Source organism: Elephas maximus, chromosome X (assembly GCF_024166365.1).
Source record: "Elephas maximus indicus isolate mEleMax1 chromosome X, mEleMax1 primary haplotype, whole genome shotgun sequence".
NCBI lineage: Eukaryota > Metazoa > Chordata > Mammalia > Proboscidea > Elephantidae > Elephas > Elephas maximus.
The window spans coordinates 98,335,986-98,351,248 of NC_064846.1; the positions used below are offsets into that span (position 1 = coordinate 98,335,986).

At 40.8% G+C, this 15,263-nt stretch overlaps 1 protein-coding gene across 12 annotated transcripts in view; it reads right to left on the bottom strand.

Moving 5' to 3' along the window:
• The window catches only part of TAF1 (TATA-box binding protein associated factor 1), a 73,659-nt gene extending 62,417 nt beyond the window's left edge, over positions 1-11,242 (bottom strand). For 8 of the 12 annotated variants that reach the window (XR_007515761.1, XM_049871594.1, XM_049871593.1 and 5 more), the window contains exons 1-11: positions 11,012-11,242; positions 9,831-9,945; positions 9,570-9,686; positions 5,331-5,450; positions 3,989-4,230; positions 3,358-3,576; positions 2,717-2,935; positions 2,166-2,373; positions 739-915; positions 239-366; positions 30-137 (exon numbers count right to left, since the gene is read on the bottom strand). Coding sequence is in view for 11 of the 12 variants with exons in the window: in XM_049871594.1 (XP_049727551.1) it covers positions 30-137; positions 239-366; positions 739-915; positions 2,166-2,373; positions 2,717-2,935; positions 3,358-3,576; positions 3,989-4,230; positions 5,331-5,450; positions 9,570-9,686; positions 9,831-9,945; positions 11,012-11,191 (1,833 nt within the window). In the remaining variant the exon portion in view is untranslated. Of the gene's footprint in view, positions 1-29; positions 138-238; positions 367-738; positions 916-2,165; positions 2,374-2,716; positions 2,936-3,357; positions 3,577-3,988; positions 4,231-5,330; positions 5,451-9,569; positions 9,687-9,830; positions 9,946-11,011 lie in introns of those variants that run through there. The other 4 variants (XM_049871595.1, XM_049871599.1, XM_049871604.1 and 1 more) reach the window with 3 other exon arrangements.
• Positions 11,243-15,263: the final 4,021 nt, after the last annotated feature.

A 15,263-nucleotide genomic window follows, 5' to 3' on the forward strand; every position in this document is an offset into this window, starting at 1 on the left:
ACCCACCACAGAAAAGATGCTACTTTTACCTGGATAATATTCCCTCCAAAGGTGCCTCGAAGACCCTGTTGCTTGGGGTAGTAATACTCATCATTGGAGAGATTCCATGGATCTTTCACTTCTGGCTGAGACATGTTCTAATGACAGATCACCAAATACAGTAAATCTTATTAGACTATCTTTCTCCATTACCATTCTTGGTTCTTCTAAACACCAAGTCCCCTCTCCCTTCACAGACCTGCTGTGGTTCCTCCTTGATGACTCCTGTTTTTCCTAGGAGAATTCGACTCTTCTTCAGCGATGATTCCTTTTTACTCTCCTTGGAGGGGGAGTTAGAGGTAGCCTCTTCCTTTTCATCAGGAATTTCTGAGAATGAAATAAGTCACTTTGGAGTGGCTATCCCTAAAGATTCACCTTTCCTACTGATAGCTTTGTAGTTCCTAACTGGATCTCTCATCCTGCTTGAGATCGCTTTTATTCCATGATTCACTCTAACCAAACTACGCTCCCGACAAATCTCAAAGGTGTTACTTTTCAACATTCCTATGTGTGTGTGTTTTCCCTAAACAATCTACAAATACTAGAAACTGACAGCCACAACTATGTTCTCTCAAATTGCTACCTGGTAGCTTCTGGTATTGACCTTCTCCAACTCTTTTGATTTCCTCCTGCCCCTTGACATTAGCAGCCAAGTTGTCAAAGATGGAGAAGGAACATCGGCCTCTGACAGTGCCATACCCAAAATGAGGTTTTCATCATTGGGATCAAGTGTCAGAACAGGAGGCTCCAACAGCCGGGGCATGGACTGAGCATCCCAAATGATATTGTCCTCCCAACGTCCATATACCAGCTCCTCATTGTCAATGGGAAAAATGGAGTACCAAGGTTTGTCATCATCCAGGGCAGCTGTAAAACCTAGTCAGAGCAGAAGGAGGAAACCCTAAATAACAGACAAAACATTTATGTCCATTCCAAGCATGATTGTAGGGAAGAGAAAAGGAGCAAATTTTAGTAGAGTCACTCGTGGCTACTGAAAAGGAACCTACAAAACAATGTATTTCTCACTTTAAAAAAATGTAGCAGACAAATACGTTCTTTGTAATATCTTTTATAGTAGTCAACATTTAAACAGTCTCAATATTTAACAGTAAAGGACTGATTAAGTAAATTATAGTAATAAATGTTATGGAAAATACAGAAACAATAAATGGCAGTAAAATATATTAACAAATATAATTACTCGTAAATAAATCATGAAACATCCACATATTAATCAACCAATAAAGTGCTTAGAAAAATGGAAAGGAAAAACACCTTTTCTTAAAGAAAATTACATACAGTTTTGTTTTTCCTAATTATAAAAAGTAATCCCAGTTAATTGAAAAAAATTTAGAAAATACAGAAAGGTATAAAGAAGAAAATTGAAGCTGCCTGTAATCTTACAGATCAGAAATAACCACTGTGAACCCTTAGTATATTTCCTTTTAGTCTGTTTATATAGTGTGCTTTTTTTCATTTAAACAACTGGAGTATCAAATATGCCATTTCATAGCCTGTTTTTTCCCATTGAAAATGAGTTTTTACATGTCATTAAACATTTTTATGAAGAACACTGAATGACATAGAAAAATATTTCTTAAGTGAAAAGCACAGTATACAAAAAACTGTTTATATGGAAATAAGCTCAACTACACACACACAAACGACAGAAGAAAGACTGCAAGGAAATACACTGTAAACACTTGATAATCTCTGGATAGTGAAACTACTAGTGCTTTTTCTTCAGGGGGGTACGCTGTACTGTATTTTCAAAGTTTTCTACACTAAGCATGGCTTACCCTTTCTTTTAACCTATTTAAAGAGAGAAAAAGCAAATGCTAGAATGATAAAAACAAACAGACTTTGGGAACAAAAGTTGACTGTAAAGCATTGTTATAGTTCAGAAAAATCTTTAACTTCAAAGTGGCTTTCAAATTTTTCTAATGAGAATCCAGAGTCCATCCTAACTCATTAATAGGATAGAAAAAAATTTATCAGACTACAATTAGGGTTCAGATTCAAAACATTCCACTGTCCCTCAGCAGCCCAAAATATCATAGCTAAGCCTGCTTAAGATGACTGAGTTGGAAGATAGTGGGCTGGACTCAGCTGGCATGGAAGCACACCTTGTTGAACATTGTAAGCCATGGCATTCCTAGTCATACTGGAAGGAAGCCAGCCTGCCAGGCTTGCACGCTGAGGTTTTGTCCCTTTGTGTTTGACATCCTCCCCATCCCAAATGATATCATCCTCCCAGTGCAGCTGTGTCACCATCAGGAAGTTTTCATCAGCCAGAAGATCAGTGCCACTGCTTTCCTCAAGCTTCCTAAAGTCCTGGAAAAAAAGGGAAGGAACAACAAATCACTGACTGGTCACAGTTCCCACTTCTAATCCCACATCAGAGATACATCCTAAGTGGTCCTTGAGAAGAACCACCTGATAATGGAGAAATATCTGCCTCCTCCCATTCCTACTATGGCCCATCACTCATTTCACAAACAGAATCCTTGCCACGGGACTCTGGTTGCCTGGGTGGTATACCACACCAAGCAAAAGCATCAGACATCTAAATCCTCCACCGAAGAAACCCTACCGAGTATTTCCCCAGCTGGGAAGTTAGTAAAATTGATAAGCCCTGAGCATACTGATTCCTTTCTTACATCCCAGTGTTGCTCACCTCCATCAGTCTACATTTTGTCACAGGTTCATGTTCTGTCTTTCTCAGTTTGAAGCCATAGTCAAACCCACTGCCATCTTCAGGGACACCTAGCATATCGTACCACAGTCGGGCAGGCCCATAACGCCACTCAGCCACTCTTGGTTTGGTATCTGTTACTTTATCTATATCGCCAGTTGATTGAGAAAACTTAGACTCCACTGGAGCCATCATTGTGATCTGTAACAGAGGAAAAAAGTAGAAGGGGAGAGATTTCTCGATCCCGTATGTCCTAGAAGCACAGAAAGTTAATAGTCAGGAGGGGAACTTAGAGAAGCCACAGGAAGATTCTTAAAACAGGAATCTTTACCTGGAGTTAGAATGTAAGCAATGGAACTATATCATGGCACACTCTACCTAGCAATCCAACCTTCCTATTCACCAGTATATGTATTACCATCTACTCCTTCCCACCGTCCCCACCCCCATACTTCCTACTACAATAGGGAAGGGGGAGCCACCAGAATTGAACTCATGATTACTCATTGATAATCAGCACAGGACTTTGCCTGCTAAGGCATTACTTCTAAAGTAGACATAAGCTAAGGAGAACTCATTTGTTCCCCCTGAAGGCCTTAACCCCAGGTCTTTATTCTGCCTACTTCATCATCAGAGAGACACTGCTCTGGAGGTGGTGGTGGAGCATAGTCATAGTCCCACAAAGACTTCTGGTTGACTTCTGATTCTGCTGAGCACTCCACCTCCTGGATCTGCTCTTCCTGTGTGAGCTCGCGGTGCTTCTTTTTCCTCTTTCTGCGAGCACTCCGCCAAACAGATGGGACATTCTTCCCTGGTCCAAAAAGACGTAGAAAGCGTAATACCTAAAACAGAACAAGTTACTATGTCACAGACTCAATGCCAGATAGGAAAACAGCAGTACCTGAACCTGGAAACTCCCCTGAAGGTCTACTCAACTGTGAGGGAAGGATAAGGGATCCTGCCCTCAGATTTATAACATCTACCAAGTTAGTAAAGTGTCCCTCAACAATTTGGACTAGCTCTTTTAAGACAACACGGCAGTTTCTGATGAGAACAGCATAAATCACATTTACCATCAAGGTACACGACTTCAAAAAAAGACTTAGTATAATACAAAGAGCTCCTACAGGCAACACGTTACTGAATAAGGAAACCCTTAGATCTTATCCATTCTGTATTTATCATCTCAAAACAGAACTGAGTGTTTGGAAGAGGTCAGTGGTTTGCAATGTAGGTGTTTTCCATAGAAAGTACCTTGCCAGGCCGAAATTCTGGGAAAAGTTCCGTGACACTCGGCAACAGCTTGGTGGCATCATGCTGCATAATCCCGGCCAATGGTAGGGTCAGCTTTCCATCCTCAGATTCTGCCTGTGTTGCTTCCTGAAGTCCCATCTCAGATTCTGAGTCAGAGGAACTACTGAAGTCCACTTTCTCTGAGGCCAAAGAGGAAGGGGCAATGATGGAGGGCAAGATGATGCCTTCTCCATCTTCAGACACTGCAACAAGGAAGAGAAACCCCTGTGGCATGTAACTGTGAGCATATTTCCTCAAATTCAGCCAACACCCACTCTGGGCTATGCACACACAACTCAATGGCAGGGGTTATAGTCCCAAGCACCCAGTATTACTAGTACGCAGCCCAGAAAATTCATTCCAACTCAGTATCTCCCACCATCCCCAACTCACCTTATACCTGGTACCCTATGGTTGTGATGAGAAAAAACAAACACTATTACTACATTTACTACTTTCTGTAAATATATGCGGTTAAAGGAATGTGACCAATAGCAAATAATTTACACAGTCAGGCCCTATCATGTCCAGTTCAGGGATCCATGTACTAGAAAATTTTTTAAAGCCCACGACAATGAAATTTGTTTAGCATAAAATAAGACCTATCACACAAAGTTAACAGGTAATATTTAGCCTGCAGACTAAAAAGGAAATGGCTTAAAACAGCAATAGGAGGAATTTAGGTTAACATAAGTCCATAAATACAGAAGACCAAAGACACTGCTCTTCCCCAATCTTCTAGCCTATGTTACTCTCGGATGCACAGGGACAGGGGAGATGATCACTGAAGACTATCAGCCTCTGAAATCTCTGAATTTCTGATAGTTGGTTCTGTATGATTTACGCATATTCTAGGGTGCCATTCCCATTTAACTATTTCTTTTTAAAAAGAGCCACCTGAAAAGGTAGTTTCCACATACCCATATGTAGATCATCTGCATGAGAAATCATTTGGAGGCAATTCTTTAAAATTCCTGGCCTCTACCCTAAATCTTCTGAATCAGACTTTTCAGGGGTGGGAGTCAAAAATCACTATTTAAAGACTTAAGATAATTCTGAAGGGTAGCCAGACTTGAAAACCTCATTTTCTTGAATGCAGGTGAAGACATTGTTGTTAAAATGTTTTTAAAAAGTAAAGCTTTCTTTTAATGCTAAAATTTAAAGATCACATGAATGAATCATTTCTAGAAGTTTTATCCTTCCCTAGCAGCTCGATTTTAATAACCCCTTATGTGTGTGCCAATGTCTAGACTAACGAATGGAAATTAGCTCCTTAGACAAAAAGCAGGCAGTCTCTACTTACCACCAGCAATAGTATCCTGGTCCTTATCCTTCTTTATTGGTATTGGAGGTGGGGGTGGGGGCGGCATCAATTTGCAATCAATGTCTTCACAATCAGCATCATAATCATCTTCATCATAATCTATTAAAATCAAGATGATCTCCTTAGGATCCAGAAAGTTAGACAATAGCCTTGAGCTCCCTATCACTCAAGAATTTAAAATACCACATGAAGCACTTAAGAATTCACAGGAGATGCAGCTTCTGCCTCCAGAAACGGAAGACATCATGGCACACACAAATGTCGTAACACTATGTATAGGATCTAATATAGGGATGTAGGGAGCTCACAAGAGCTATTGGAAACCTCTGGCTCCTCCTCCTAATCAAATCCTGTTTTGTTTTTCATTTTCACCCCACTCAATCTCATAAACTGAATTTAACATTCTTTTTCCTGTCAGTTTCCTCTAAGACTGGACTTTCTTCTCCACTTTTTCTGTCTACCTTTTGCAGCTTGTTAATTCTTTCCACTGCCTTTTTAACCATTGGCATCACTCAATACGTGGCCCTGAACACTCTGCTCTTATCCCCCTACACACTCACCACTCCCTTTATCCAGATTAAACCCAAATCTATATATCTTGCCCTAACTTCTCAACCTTTACAATTCCACTGCATCTTCTGCTGCCTAAAAAACCTTTCCACTCGGATATTCAACAACTCTTATATCATGAGGTCCCTGGGTGGCACAAACGATTTGCGCTCCTCTACTAACCTGGTAGTCTAGTGGTTAAGCACTCGACGGATAACCGAAAGGTCAGTGGTCAAGCCCACCAGCCACCCCGTGTAAGAAAGATGTGGCAGTCTGCTTCTGTAAAGATTACAGCCTTGGAAACTCTATGGGGCAGGTCTACTCTGTCCTATAAGGTCACTATGAGCCAGAATCGACTAGATGGCAATGGGTTTGGTTTTTTGGTTTGACTAACCTAAAGGTTGGCAGTTCAAACCCACCCACGGAAAAATGGCCTGACGATACGCTTCTGAAAAGATAACAGCCAAGAAAACCCTATGCTGCAGTTCTCCTTTGTTATACATGAGGTCGTCATCAGTTGAAATCAACTCGATAGCAAGAGGTTTATCTTATATCACGCTGAAATAACCTCTACGTTGTTTAAATTCTCTTTTGTTACTACCAATACCACCTCTATCCTCACTTTCCCAGTTTGTGACTTTAATCCTATTTCCTTCATCAATCTCTTAACCCCCAACACCCCTTTTCTAATTAATTATTAATACTGTTGTTAGTTACCGTCCAGTGATTCTGACTCGTGGCAACCACGTGTGTGCAGCATGTAACTGCTCCATAGGGTTTTCAAGACTTTGACACCTTTTGGAAGCAGATCACCAGGCCTGGCTTCTGAGCCACCCCTGGGTATGTTCTATCAGCCAACGTTTCAGCCAGCAGTCGAGCACTTAACCATTTGCACCACCCAGGGACTCCTAATCATCAATAACAGTAATTATATCAACTTCCATTTACTGCACACCCATTATGTGCTAGACATTCGTAGTAATTTTATTTATAATTCTCCCAACAATGCTGTGAAGTAGAGATTATTCTGAGACACAGAACTTATATCACTTACTCAGGGTAACACAGCTTTAAGTGACAAAATCAGACTTCAAACCTGTTTTAATGACAAAGTTTATACTCTTTCCAGAACACAACCTCACGAAGTCCCACTGATGTTTTTTCAGCAACTCTCAAGTTTGACCCTTCCTATCATTTTCCACATTTGTCACATCATTCCAGACCTTGATAATTTACATCAAGCCTGCTAGAATAGTCTCCAATTTAGTCTGCCACTTCTCCCTTTTCTACTCAAAACCCCAAAGCAACAAGTAGCACTTTTCTGAAGTATCATTTAGGAAAAGGTAACTACCATCTACCGAGCACCTGTACGACTCTGGCACTGTACTAGAGAGATGCTTTCACATCATGTGATAATGAACTTAAATTCTTACGAAAGCCCAACTAATGAGGTAGGTATTATCACCTTTATTGCAGGCAAGAAAACTAACGGGTTATTACAAGTCAGAAATCCAAGCTTCTGAGATTAAGCTACTTGTCCAGGGTCACACTAAATATAGACTTGGTATCTGAATCTAGGACATTCTGAACCTAAGATATTCTGACTTCAAAGCCCACTTTCTTTTCATTATACCACTCTGCCTCTACTTAACAATCTATATTGATTTGCAATTCTTCATGGCATCAAACTCCAAGTAATGCATACATAAAGGTGCTGTCAAATTGCTCCCAACATCTAAGTATCCCTGGTAATTGCTATTTGGCAGTATGCATTCCATTCCTTTCAAGCAAACCTACTGGACAATTCCCCCCACACTCCTTTGCTTATTTTTATTTCCAAGCCTTTAGACTAGCCATGTTTCCAAAGCAGGACCTGCCTTGCTGCTTGCTTCCTCTCCACCAAACCTTGTCTCACGTCTTTTTGAAAATTTTGTTCAAATTTTACCTCCATGAAACCTTCCATAATTATCTCCATTCACTTCTAAAGAAGTGCCCTTGTAAATTAAGCCGTGCAAAGGGGCCAATGTTAGGGAAGGGGTAAGCTAAGGGCATAGGTGAAGGCACCCCTAGAGGGCAAGAGAGCCTGGAATGAGCATCCCACAGTACTGAGACTACCAAACGCAGCATTCCCGTTTTCCAGGAAGTTGGCTCATAAAACCCAACTAGAAACCCCCCAACCCATCCTCTTCCTTACCATCCCCAGTCAAGACAATAAACCCATACCTGAAAATTACAGCTTCCACTGAAAATTAGAGCTGCCATCACCATCCCCCTTAGCCTCAGTCAAAATATTAGTGCTCAAAAATATCAACTATACTATTTAATTATTCTGGAAGCCCCTCGACACTAAATATAACATTCTACACAGAAACATGAGCTTGCAAGTTGATTTATGCCTTCTTATTATAGATAATTGTTTTTTATTTGCTTACCCTATCTCCCCCAAACAATAAAAAATCCTTGAAGGTAGGGCCTATATCTTCTATTTTTCTTGGGTTACTTCTTGTGTATATGGTGCAGTTAATTCTCTTTACATGAAAAGCACTCAACTCCATTAACTGACCTTGAACAGACTGAAGTATTTACTGAGGTTTTATCTACATTTTTCAGCAACTGAAATCTAATGCAAAGAAAAGGTGGGCAATGAATAAGCAATAAGCAACTCATAACAAAATTTCAAGCAGTCAGAGGTAGTGTAGGGTAGTGCTGTTGTTGTTAGGTGCCGTACAGTTGGTTCCAACTCACAGCAATCCTACAGAACAGAGTGTAACTGCCCCACAGGGTTTCCAAGAAGTGGCTGGTAGATTTGAACCGCCAATCTTCTGGTTAGCAGCCAAGCCTTCAGCCACTACACCACAAGGAATTATGACCAGTTGCTCTAGGTTTCTAAACCCTGAGCTCCTCAAAATCAGATAATGAATTTCATTATCTTTGTTCCATAGTGTCTACCACAGTTTACAGCACATAACTGGTGTTCAATCAATGTCTAACGAACCAAAGTTGTTGAATTACTCAGGATTTCCGTATTTGTGAGGAGGTTAAGAATAATCGTTAAGATCCCTTCCAGCTCTGACAGTGATTCCAAAATGTAGCACCTTACACCAGGGAGAAAAATTTGAAAGCAAGAATTAAATACATTGTATCAGCATATAGGTGGCTGAATGAGTAACAGAATTTCAGCTGATAGATACATGTATCATTTACATGCAACACTGTATACTTAATCCTTCTTGGGCTATAAATTCCTTGAGAGCAAAGACTGAGTTTGTTTCAGTCTAACTTTCAACAGTATTTAGAACAGTCCCATGAACCCTGATAAAAAAAACAAAACAAAAAGCAGACCTGTTACCTTCGAGTCGATTCCGACTCATAGCGACCCTATAGGTATTCAAACACCAGGTGACAAGGAGGAAAGCATTATCATCCTTACTTGGCATTCCCCAAGAACTTGGTACTGAACAGTATGAGAAATAAAAAAGCCTGAGTATGGTGAGACTGCTCCAGAACACAAGAGGACAGGAGCCACTTGGAACTAAGCTAACAAAGGAACAGAATTAAAGAAAAGGCATATAGGAACAACGGCAAAAATTACGAAAATCAGAGTCAAAACTGAACTACATAAGCAGGAAAATGCCCTGGAATGCTCTATCATTGACACCGAAGAATCACCTGAGTGGCAAAGGGGCTGCAAGCTCCCCATTGTCTGCTGATATCTTCGGCTTTCATCTTCTGCTACCTCATTGATATCTGAATAGTCCACAGCATCTTCTGTGCTCTTAATCCACCCTGTACGTAAAAAATAAAAGGGGGGGGGGCTCTCAACATAGAGAAAGTAACTCTCACTCCCTCAGATAATTCCCACGTAAAAATACATGTACAATAAGTGGCTAGCCTCCTCCCCCACCTTACACCCCATGACCCAGGCTTCACCTTCATCATTTACCAGGGCACCGTCAATCCCAGTCAATTCTTCATTTGCGGTGAGTTCAGTGATCAGGGTGCCCAGACCCAAAGCCCCCAAGCCTGCCAAGTGCTTCTTACACTCCTGAAAAAGGGACAGCACCAGAAGTCGAAGATAACAACGAAACCTAAGTTTCCCACACCACAAGGCTCATTTCCCTGGTCCATGACAAAGCCATAAATCCGTATGAAAAATGACTCTGTAGTGTGCTAAAAGGAGCACGACATTCAAGAGCTGTAAAGTAAATTTACCACTAAACTCCACATTAATCAAATTTTAAAATACCATGTCCAATTTCAGTCACCACTCTCTAAACTTATATTGTAAGAAAAGATTTTTCAAAGCACCACCCCCACGACCAAAAGAATGGAATAGTGTTCTCTGAATAAAGGTTAAGGCAACTGAGGTCATTTGGATTACAGAAGGCAAGGTGATGACTTTTTTGCCATTTTCTGCGTGTGTTGCAGGGTAGGGAAAACGTTAGCAGTTTTACTCCTTGAGAAAACGAACGTGAATGAAAGTAGGTGAGTTTCAGTCGGACACAGAAAATAATTTCACCGTGTCAAGGAACACTGGGAAAACTATGTAAAAATCATACTAGGACCAGAAAAAAGATCTGCCCCGGATGCTTTGAACATTCACTGTTCTAGCGGTTGGGGCCTGAACCAAATGATTTCTTCCAGCTTCTCTGTCCAGTCCTCTTGGGGCACCTCACGTCAGTGATGTCAGAAATGCAGGCAAGGTTTTCAAGAATCCCCAAGAAGGTTCCCACAGTAACGATTTGAAAGCAATTTCACTAGGTTAAAATATTGCTTTTTCTAAGTGTCTGGTCAGGTGAAAAGTTATCTCCAAAGTAACCCACACCCGCGCCCCTGATCTACAGGGAATCCGCGGTGTCTCGCCAATCACGCTCCACTCCTCTTCCTGCCCACGCCCAAAAGGGAGCTCCCTGACTCTAACGCATTTTTCCAAAATTTACTAAGATAGCACCCCGTTCCTCTTCTCGTTTCCTCTTCTTTTAGGTTAATTGCGCCCTTTCAAAGCAGGCCGCAATATGCCCACCTCTCGTATCCATTCTCTAGGCCCCTCATCCTACCTACTCGCCTGAGCAGTACCACCCGCATCCCTATCCCCACGCCCACCCCCTCACATCATCCAAGACGCTTTCCCCCTCCAGCTGCCCGGCTCCATTGATGTTGCCAAAAAGGAAACCAGTTAAAGAAAATGGACCGCCTCCAGCCGACTCTTCGTCGCTGTCCGAGTCTGACATGATGGCGGCTGCAGCACCAGCAGCGACTGCTGGCCACAGTAAATTCCAGGCGGGTCCCATGGACCGGAAATAAAGACATCAGTCGCCCAGAAGTGACACACGGAGCGACTTGACCCTATCAGCCCCTACCGGAAGCGGAATAAAGGAAAATTAACCGGAAAAACCGGCGGTCCTACGAAAAAGGAGAATAGGTGTCACTACTTTACTAACGGCTTTTCATTCGAACCTATGCGATCAGGAGGCTGAGCCTGTGAAAAGCGGTTGGTCACAGAAGATGTTCAGTCCCGCCCCTTCTACTCATCTGCGCATGAGTGGTCTTTCTGCGGCTGAGAGCAACTATTCTTCCTCCAATCAGAAGGAGCTGCCAGAGTCCCTAGGCCACGCTACGAGGAAGTAAAGATCATAACGCGTGTTTCTCCTCTGTGGTGTTTGCGGCTTTGCCGCTCTGTCCAGAAGGTTCATTTGTAAGTTAGTTGCTTCGAATTGACGTTTCTCCATAGAAATGGATTTTTGCTTTATTTTCTCAACGTTTTATTTTGGGAAATTTGAAAGTGAAAGATTAATAACAAGAACAGATAACCCTTCACCTAGATTCACTATTGTTAACATTTTGCCAGGTTTTTTTTTCCTGAACCATTTGAAAGTGAGGTACAGAAATGATTCCTCACCCCTAAAAATGTACATCTTACTCTTTAAGCACAATCGCATCATCACATTTTTAAAATTAACAATAATTTAATGTCATGCATAGTCCCAATTTCCCCAATTGTCCTAATTGGGGTATTTTATATTTTTTTCAATCCAAGCGCCATTCAGGTTTCACGCATTGCATTTGGTTAGCTCCCTTTAGTCTCTTAATTTCGAATTCATTGTTTTTCGTGACATTAATTTTTTTTAAGAATCTAGGCATGTTGTCTTCAAAATAATTCTATACTCTGAATTTGTCAGATTGTTTCTTCAAATCGATTCAGGTTAAATATTTTGCCTGCCATCAGAAGGCTTGTGCAATATCAGGTTATCCCAGTATTGGTGATGCTAAATTTGTAACTTGGTTGAAGTGGTGATGGCCAGATCTCTCCACAGAGATACGTTTTTTCCATTTGTAATTAGTAAATAATCCGTGTGGTGATACTTTGAGACTGTGTGAATGTTCTGTTCCCCATCATCCTTGCACGCAGTGGTTTAACATCCATTGATGATAAACCAAAACCCAAACCCGGTGCCGCCGATTCCGACCCATAGTGACCCTATAGGACAGAGTAGAACTACCCCATAGAGTTTCCAAGGAGCGCCTGGCGGATTCAAACTGCCGACCTTTTGGTTAGCAGCCGTAGCACTTAACCACTGTGCCACCAGGGTTTCCTCCATTGATGATAGCTTACCTGAATCAGTTATATTGGGAGAGTGCAAAAGGGGATTTTTCTAGTTTTCAAATTCCTTCTACATTTACTAGCTGGAATTATTCGGTAAAGAGCTTTCCCTTTTGCTATCTCCTTTCTCCCTTCTAAAAAACCATTGTTAAGTCTCGTATTTTTCTTTATTTTACACCATCATTATTATTTTTGATGCTCAAGTTGTTCCAAACTTGTGCAAAGGGAACTGCTTCATTCTGACTCTTACGTTCTTTTGGCAAAACTTCGACGTAACTTTAAGGAGCTCCTTGTTTTTTGGCACAACATGTTCCAGACTTACTCTCTACCTTTCCTGTCCCAGACCTGATATCAGCCATTTCTCAAAAGAGCCCTGGTTTTTTTTACTGGGGTATGGTGTTAAGAAACCAAGATCTGGGTATCACTGGTCGTAGGCCCTTTCAGTGGACAGAGCTAAGGAAGGGAGAGAGGAAGGACTTATACTTCCAACTCAAACCACAGGGTTCTTCCTCACCTTCTCTCACAGTGAAAACCCTGGTTTCCAACATCAGTATATTTACTCTTTTCAGAATTACAACACCCATACCACTACCAACTATAACCCTAAGTGAAGTTCAGAAGTTCTTTGCAGTTTTTTGTCATTAAAATATATCCTACTAAAGATATACAGAGTACTGTGTTCAAAAGTTACTTGAATTTTTTTCCTCTGGAATTATCAATCTTACGTACATTTAAAATCATTTATTTTGTTTGTGCTCAAATTTAGGATTTGCTTTTATTATCTTTTTTATATAATTTTTTGAACATGTAAACCTTCATATAAAAAGCTATTCCAAGAGATGTCTTGTTCCCATGCCTGTGCCCTCTGCTCACTCCCACCCACTCCCTATGGATAGCCTTCGTTTCTTTTTGCAAAAATAAGCAAACAAGTGTATGTATTCTTATTTCACCTTTTTATTTACCCAAAAGGTAACAGACTATATTCACTCTTTTCACCTTGCTTTTTTCACTTAATAATATGGCCTGTAAATCACACTGTACCAGTTCAGAGCTCTTCTCCTCTTCCTCATTCTTTATGGCTGCTTAATATTTCATTGTATGGATGTCCCATGGAATGTTTTAATAGTAGCTAAACTTCTAGACCAGACCGCAACAGTCCGTCTAAACCTGCATAGTAACTGAAATGCTGCGTTTTGGTAATGAAGTTATAATACTATTGCTATACTCATATTTAAAACAAAAAAGGCAGCAAAATGAAATGTTTTTTAATGTACCTTGTAACAGTTATTTACTGCCTCTTAGATGTTTGTGCTTGAGGAAAAGCAGATTCAATGAGAGGTAGATGGCTTGTAGAATGTGGAAGGGAATATCAATATTAAATACTATCAATATTAAGGATACCGTTCTTAACTCAAAACATGGTTTTATATAAATTTACCATACCCACTGCCAAAAAACCCGCTGCCATCGAGCCGATTCCTACTCATAGCAACCCTTATAGGACAGAGTAGAACTACCCTGTAAGAGTTTCCAAGGAGCACCTGGCGAATGTGAACTGCTGTCCTCTTGGTTAACAGCCATAGCACTTAGCCACTACGCCACCAGGGTTTCCAAATTTACCATATGACCCAGCAATTCCATTCCTAGTCTAAAAGACTTGAAAGCAGGGACTCAGACAGATACTTGTACACCAATGTTCATTGCAACATTGTTCACCATAGCCAAAAGGTGGGAACAACTCAAGTGTCCGTCAACAGATGAGTGGATAAACAAAATGTGATATACATACAATGGACTACTTGTCGGCCATAAAGAAAAGTGAAGTTCTGATACAGGCTACAACATGGGTAGACCTTGAAAACATTATGTATGTTAAGTGAAAAAGGCCAGTTATAAAAGACCACACATTGTATGATCCCAATTATATGAAATGTCCAAAAAGAAAAATCTATAAAAGACAGTAGATCAGTGGTTGCCTAGGGCTAGGGGTAGGAACAGAGATTAACATGAGGGAGCTCTTTGGGGTGATGGAAATGTTCTAAAGCTGGATTTTGCTGATGGTTGCACAACTCAGCATTTTACTAAAAATCATTGTATACTTTAAGTGGGTGAATTTTATGGTCTGTAAATTATACCTCAATAAAGCTGTTTTTTAAGTACTATGGTTTTGCTCTTCCTTCCTAGTATAGTAGCACTACAGAAGATTACCAGACAGGATTTGTTAATTTTTGTAACAAAAGAATTGTTTGTAACAAACAAATCTCTAGTTCCTGAGGTAAGTAGAAGCAGCAAAGGATATTAAATGATGTATCTTATCTTTACAACACTAGCCCCTAGTACAGTAATGCCTATAACATAGTAGGAAGCTTACACAAAATGTAGTATAAAAGTACCGAACAAACAGACGCATAAAGCCCTTGCTGTTGAGTGGATTCCAACTCAAAGCCTTCAAAGTGGCCATATAGGACAGAGTAGAACTGCATCCAGGGAGCAGCTGGTGGACTTGAACTGCCAACCTTTTGGTTAGAAGCTAAGCTCTTAACCACTGCACCACCAGGGCTCCAATATACTATAATGAGAAAATGTGCCTACAGGGTACTAACTGACCTGTTGTTAATGAAAAACCAGAAATGAAGCCAAATCCTGGAGGTGATAGATGGGGGCAGGACCTAGAGAATTGGTGCTAGGGCAGACAGTTCCCTACCCTGATTGTCTGCTTCAGAAAAACTAGTACAGTTATGCATAGGTACAACCTGCAGTAC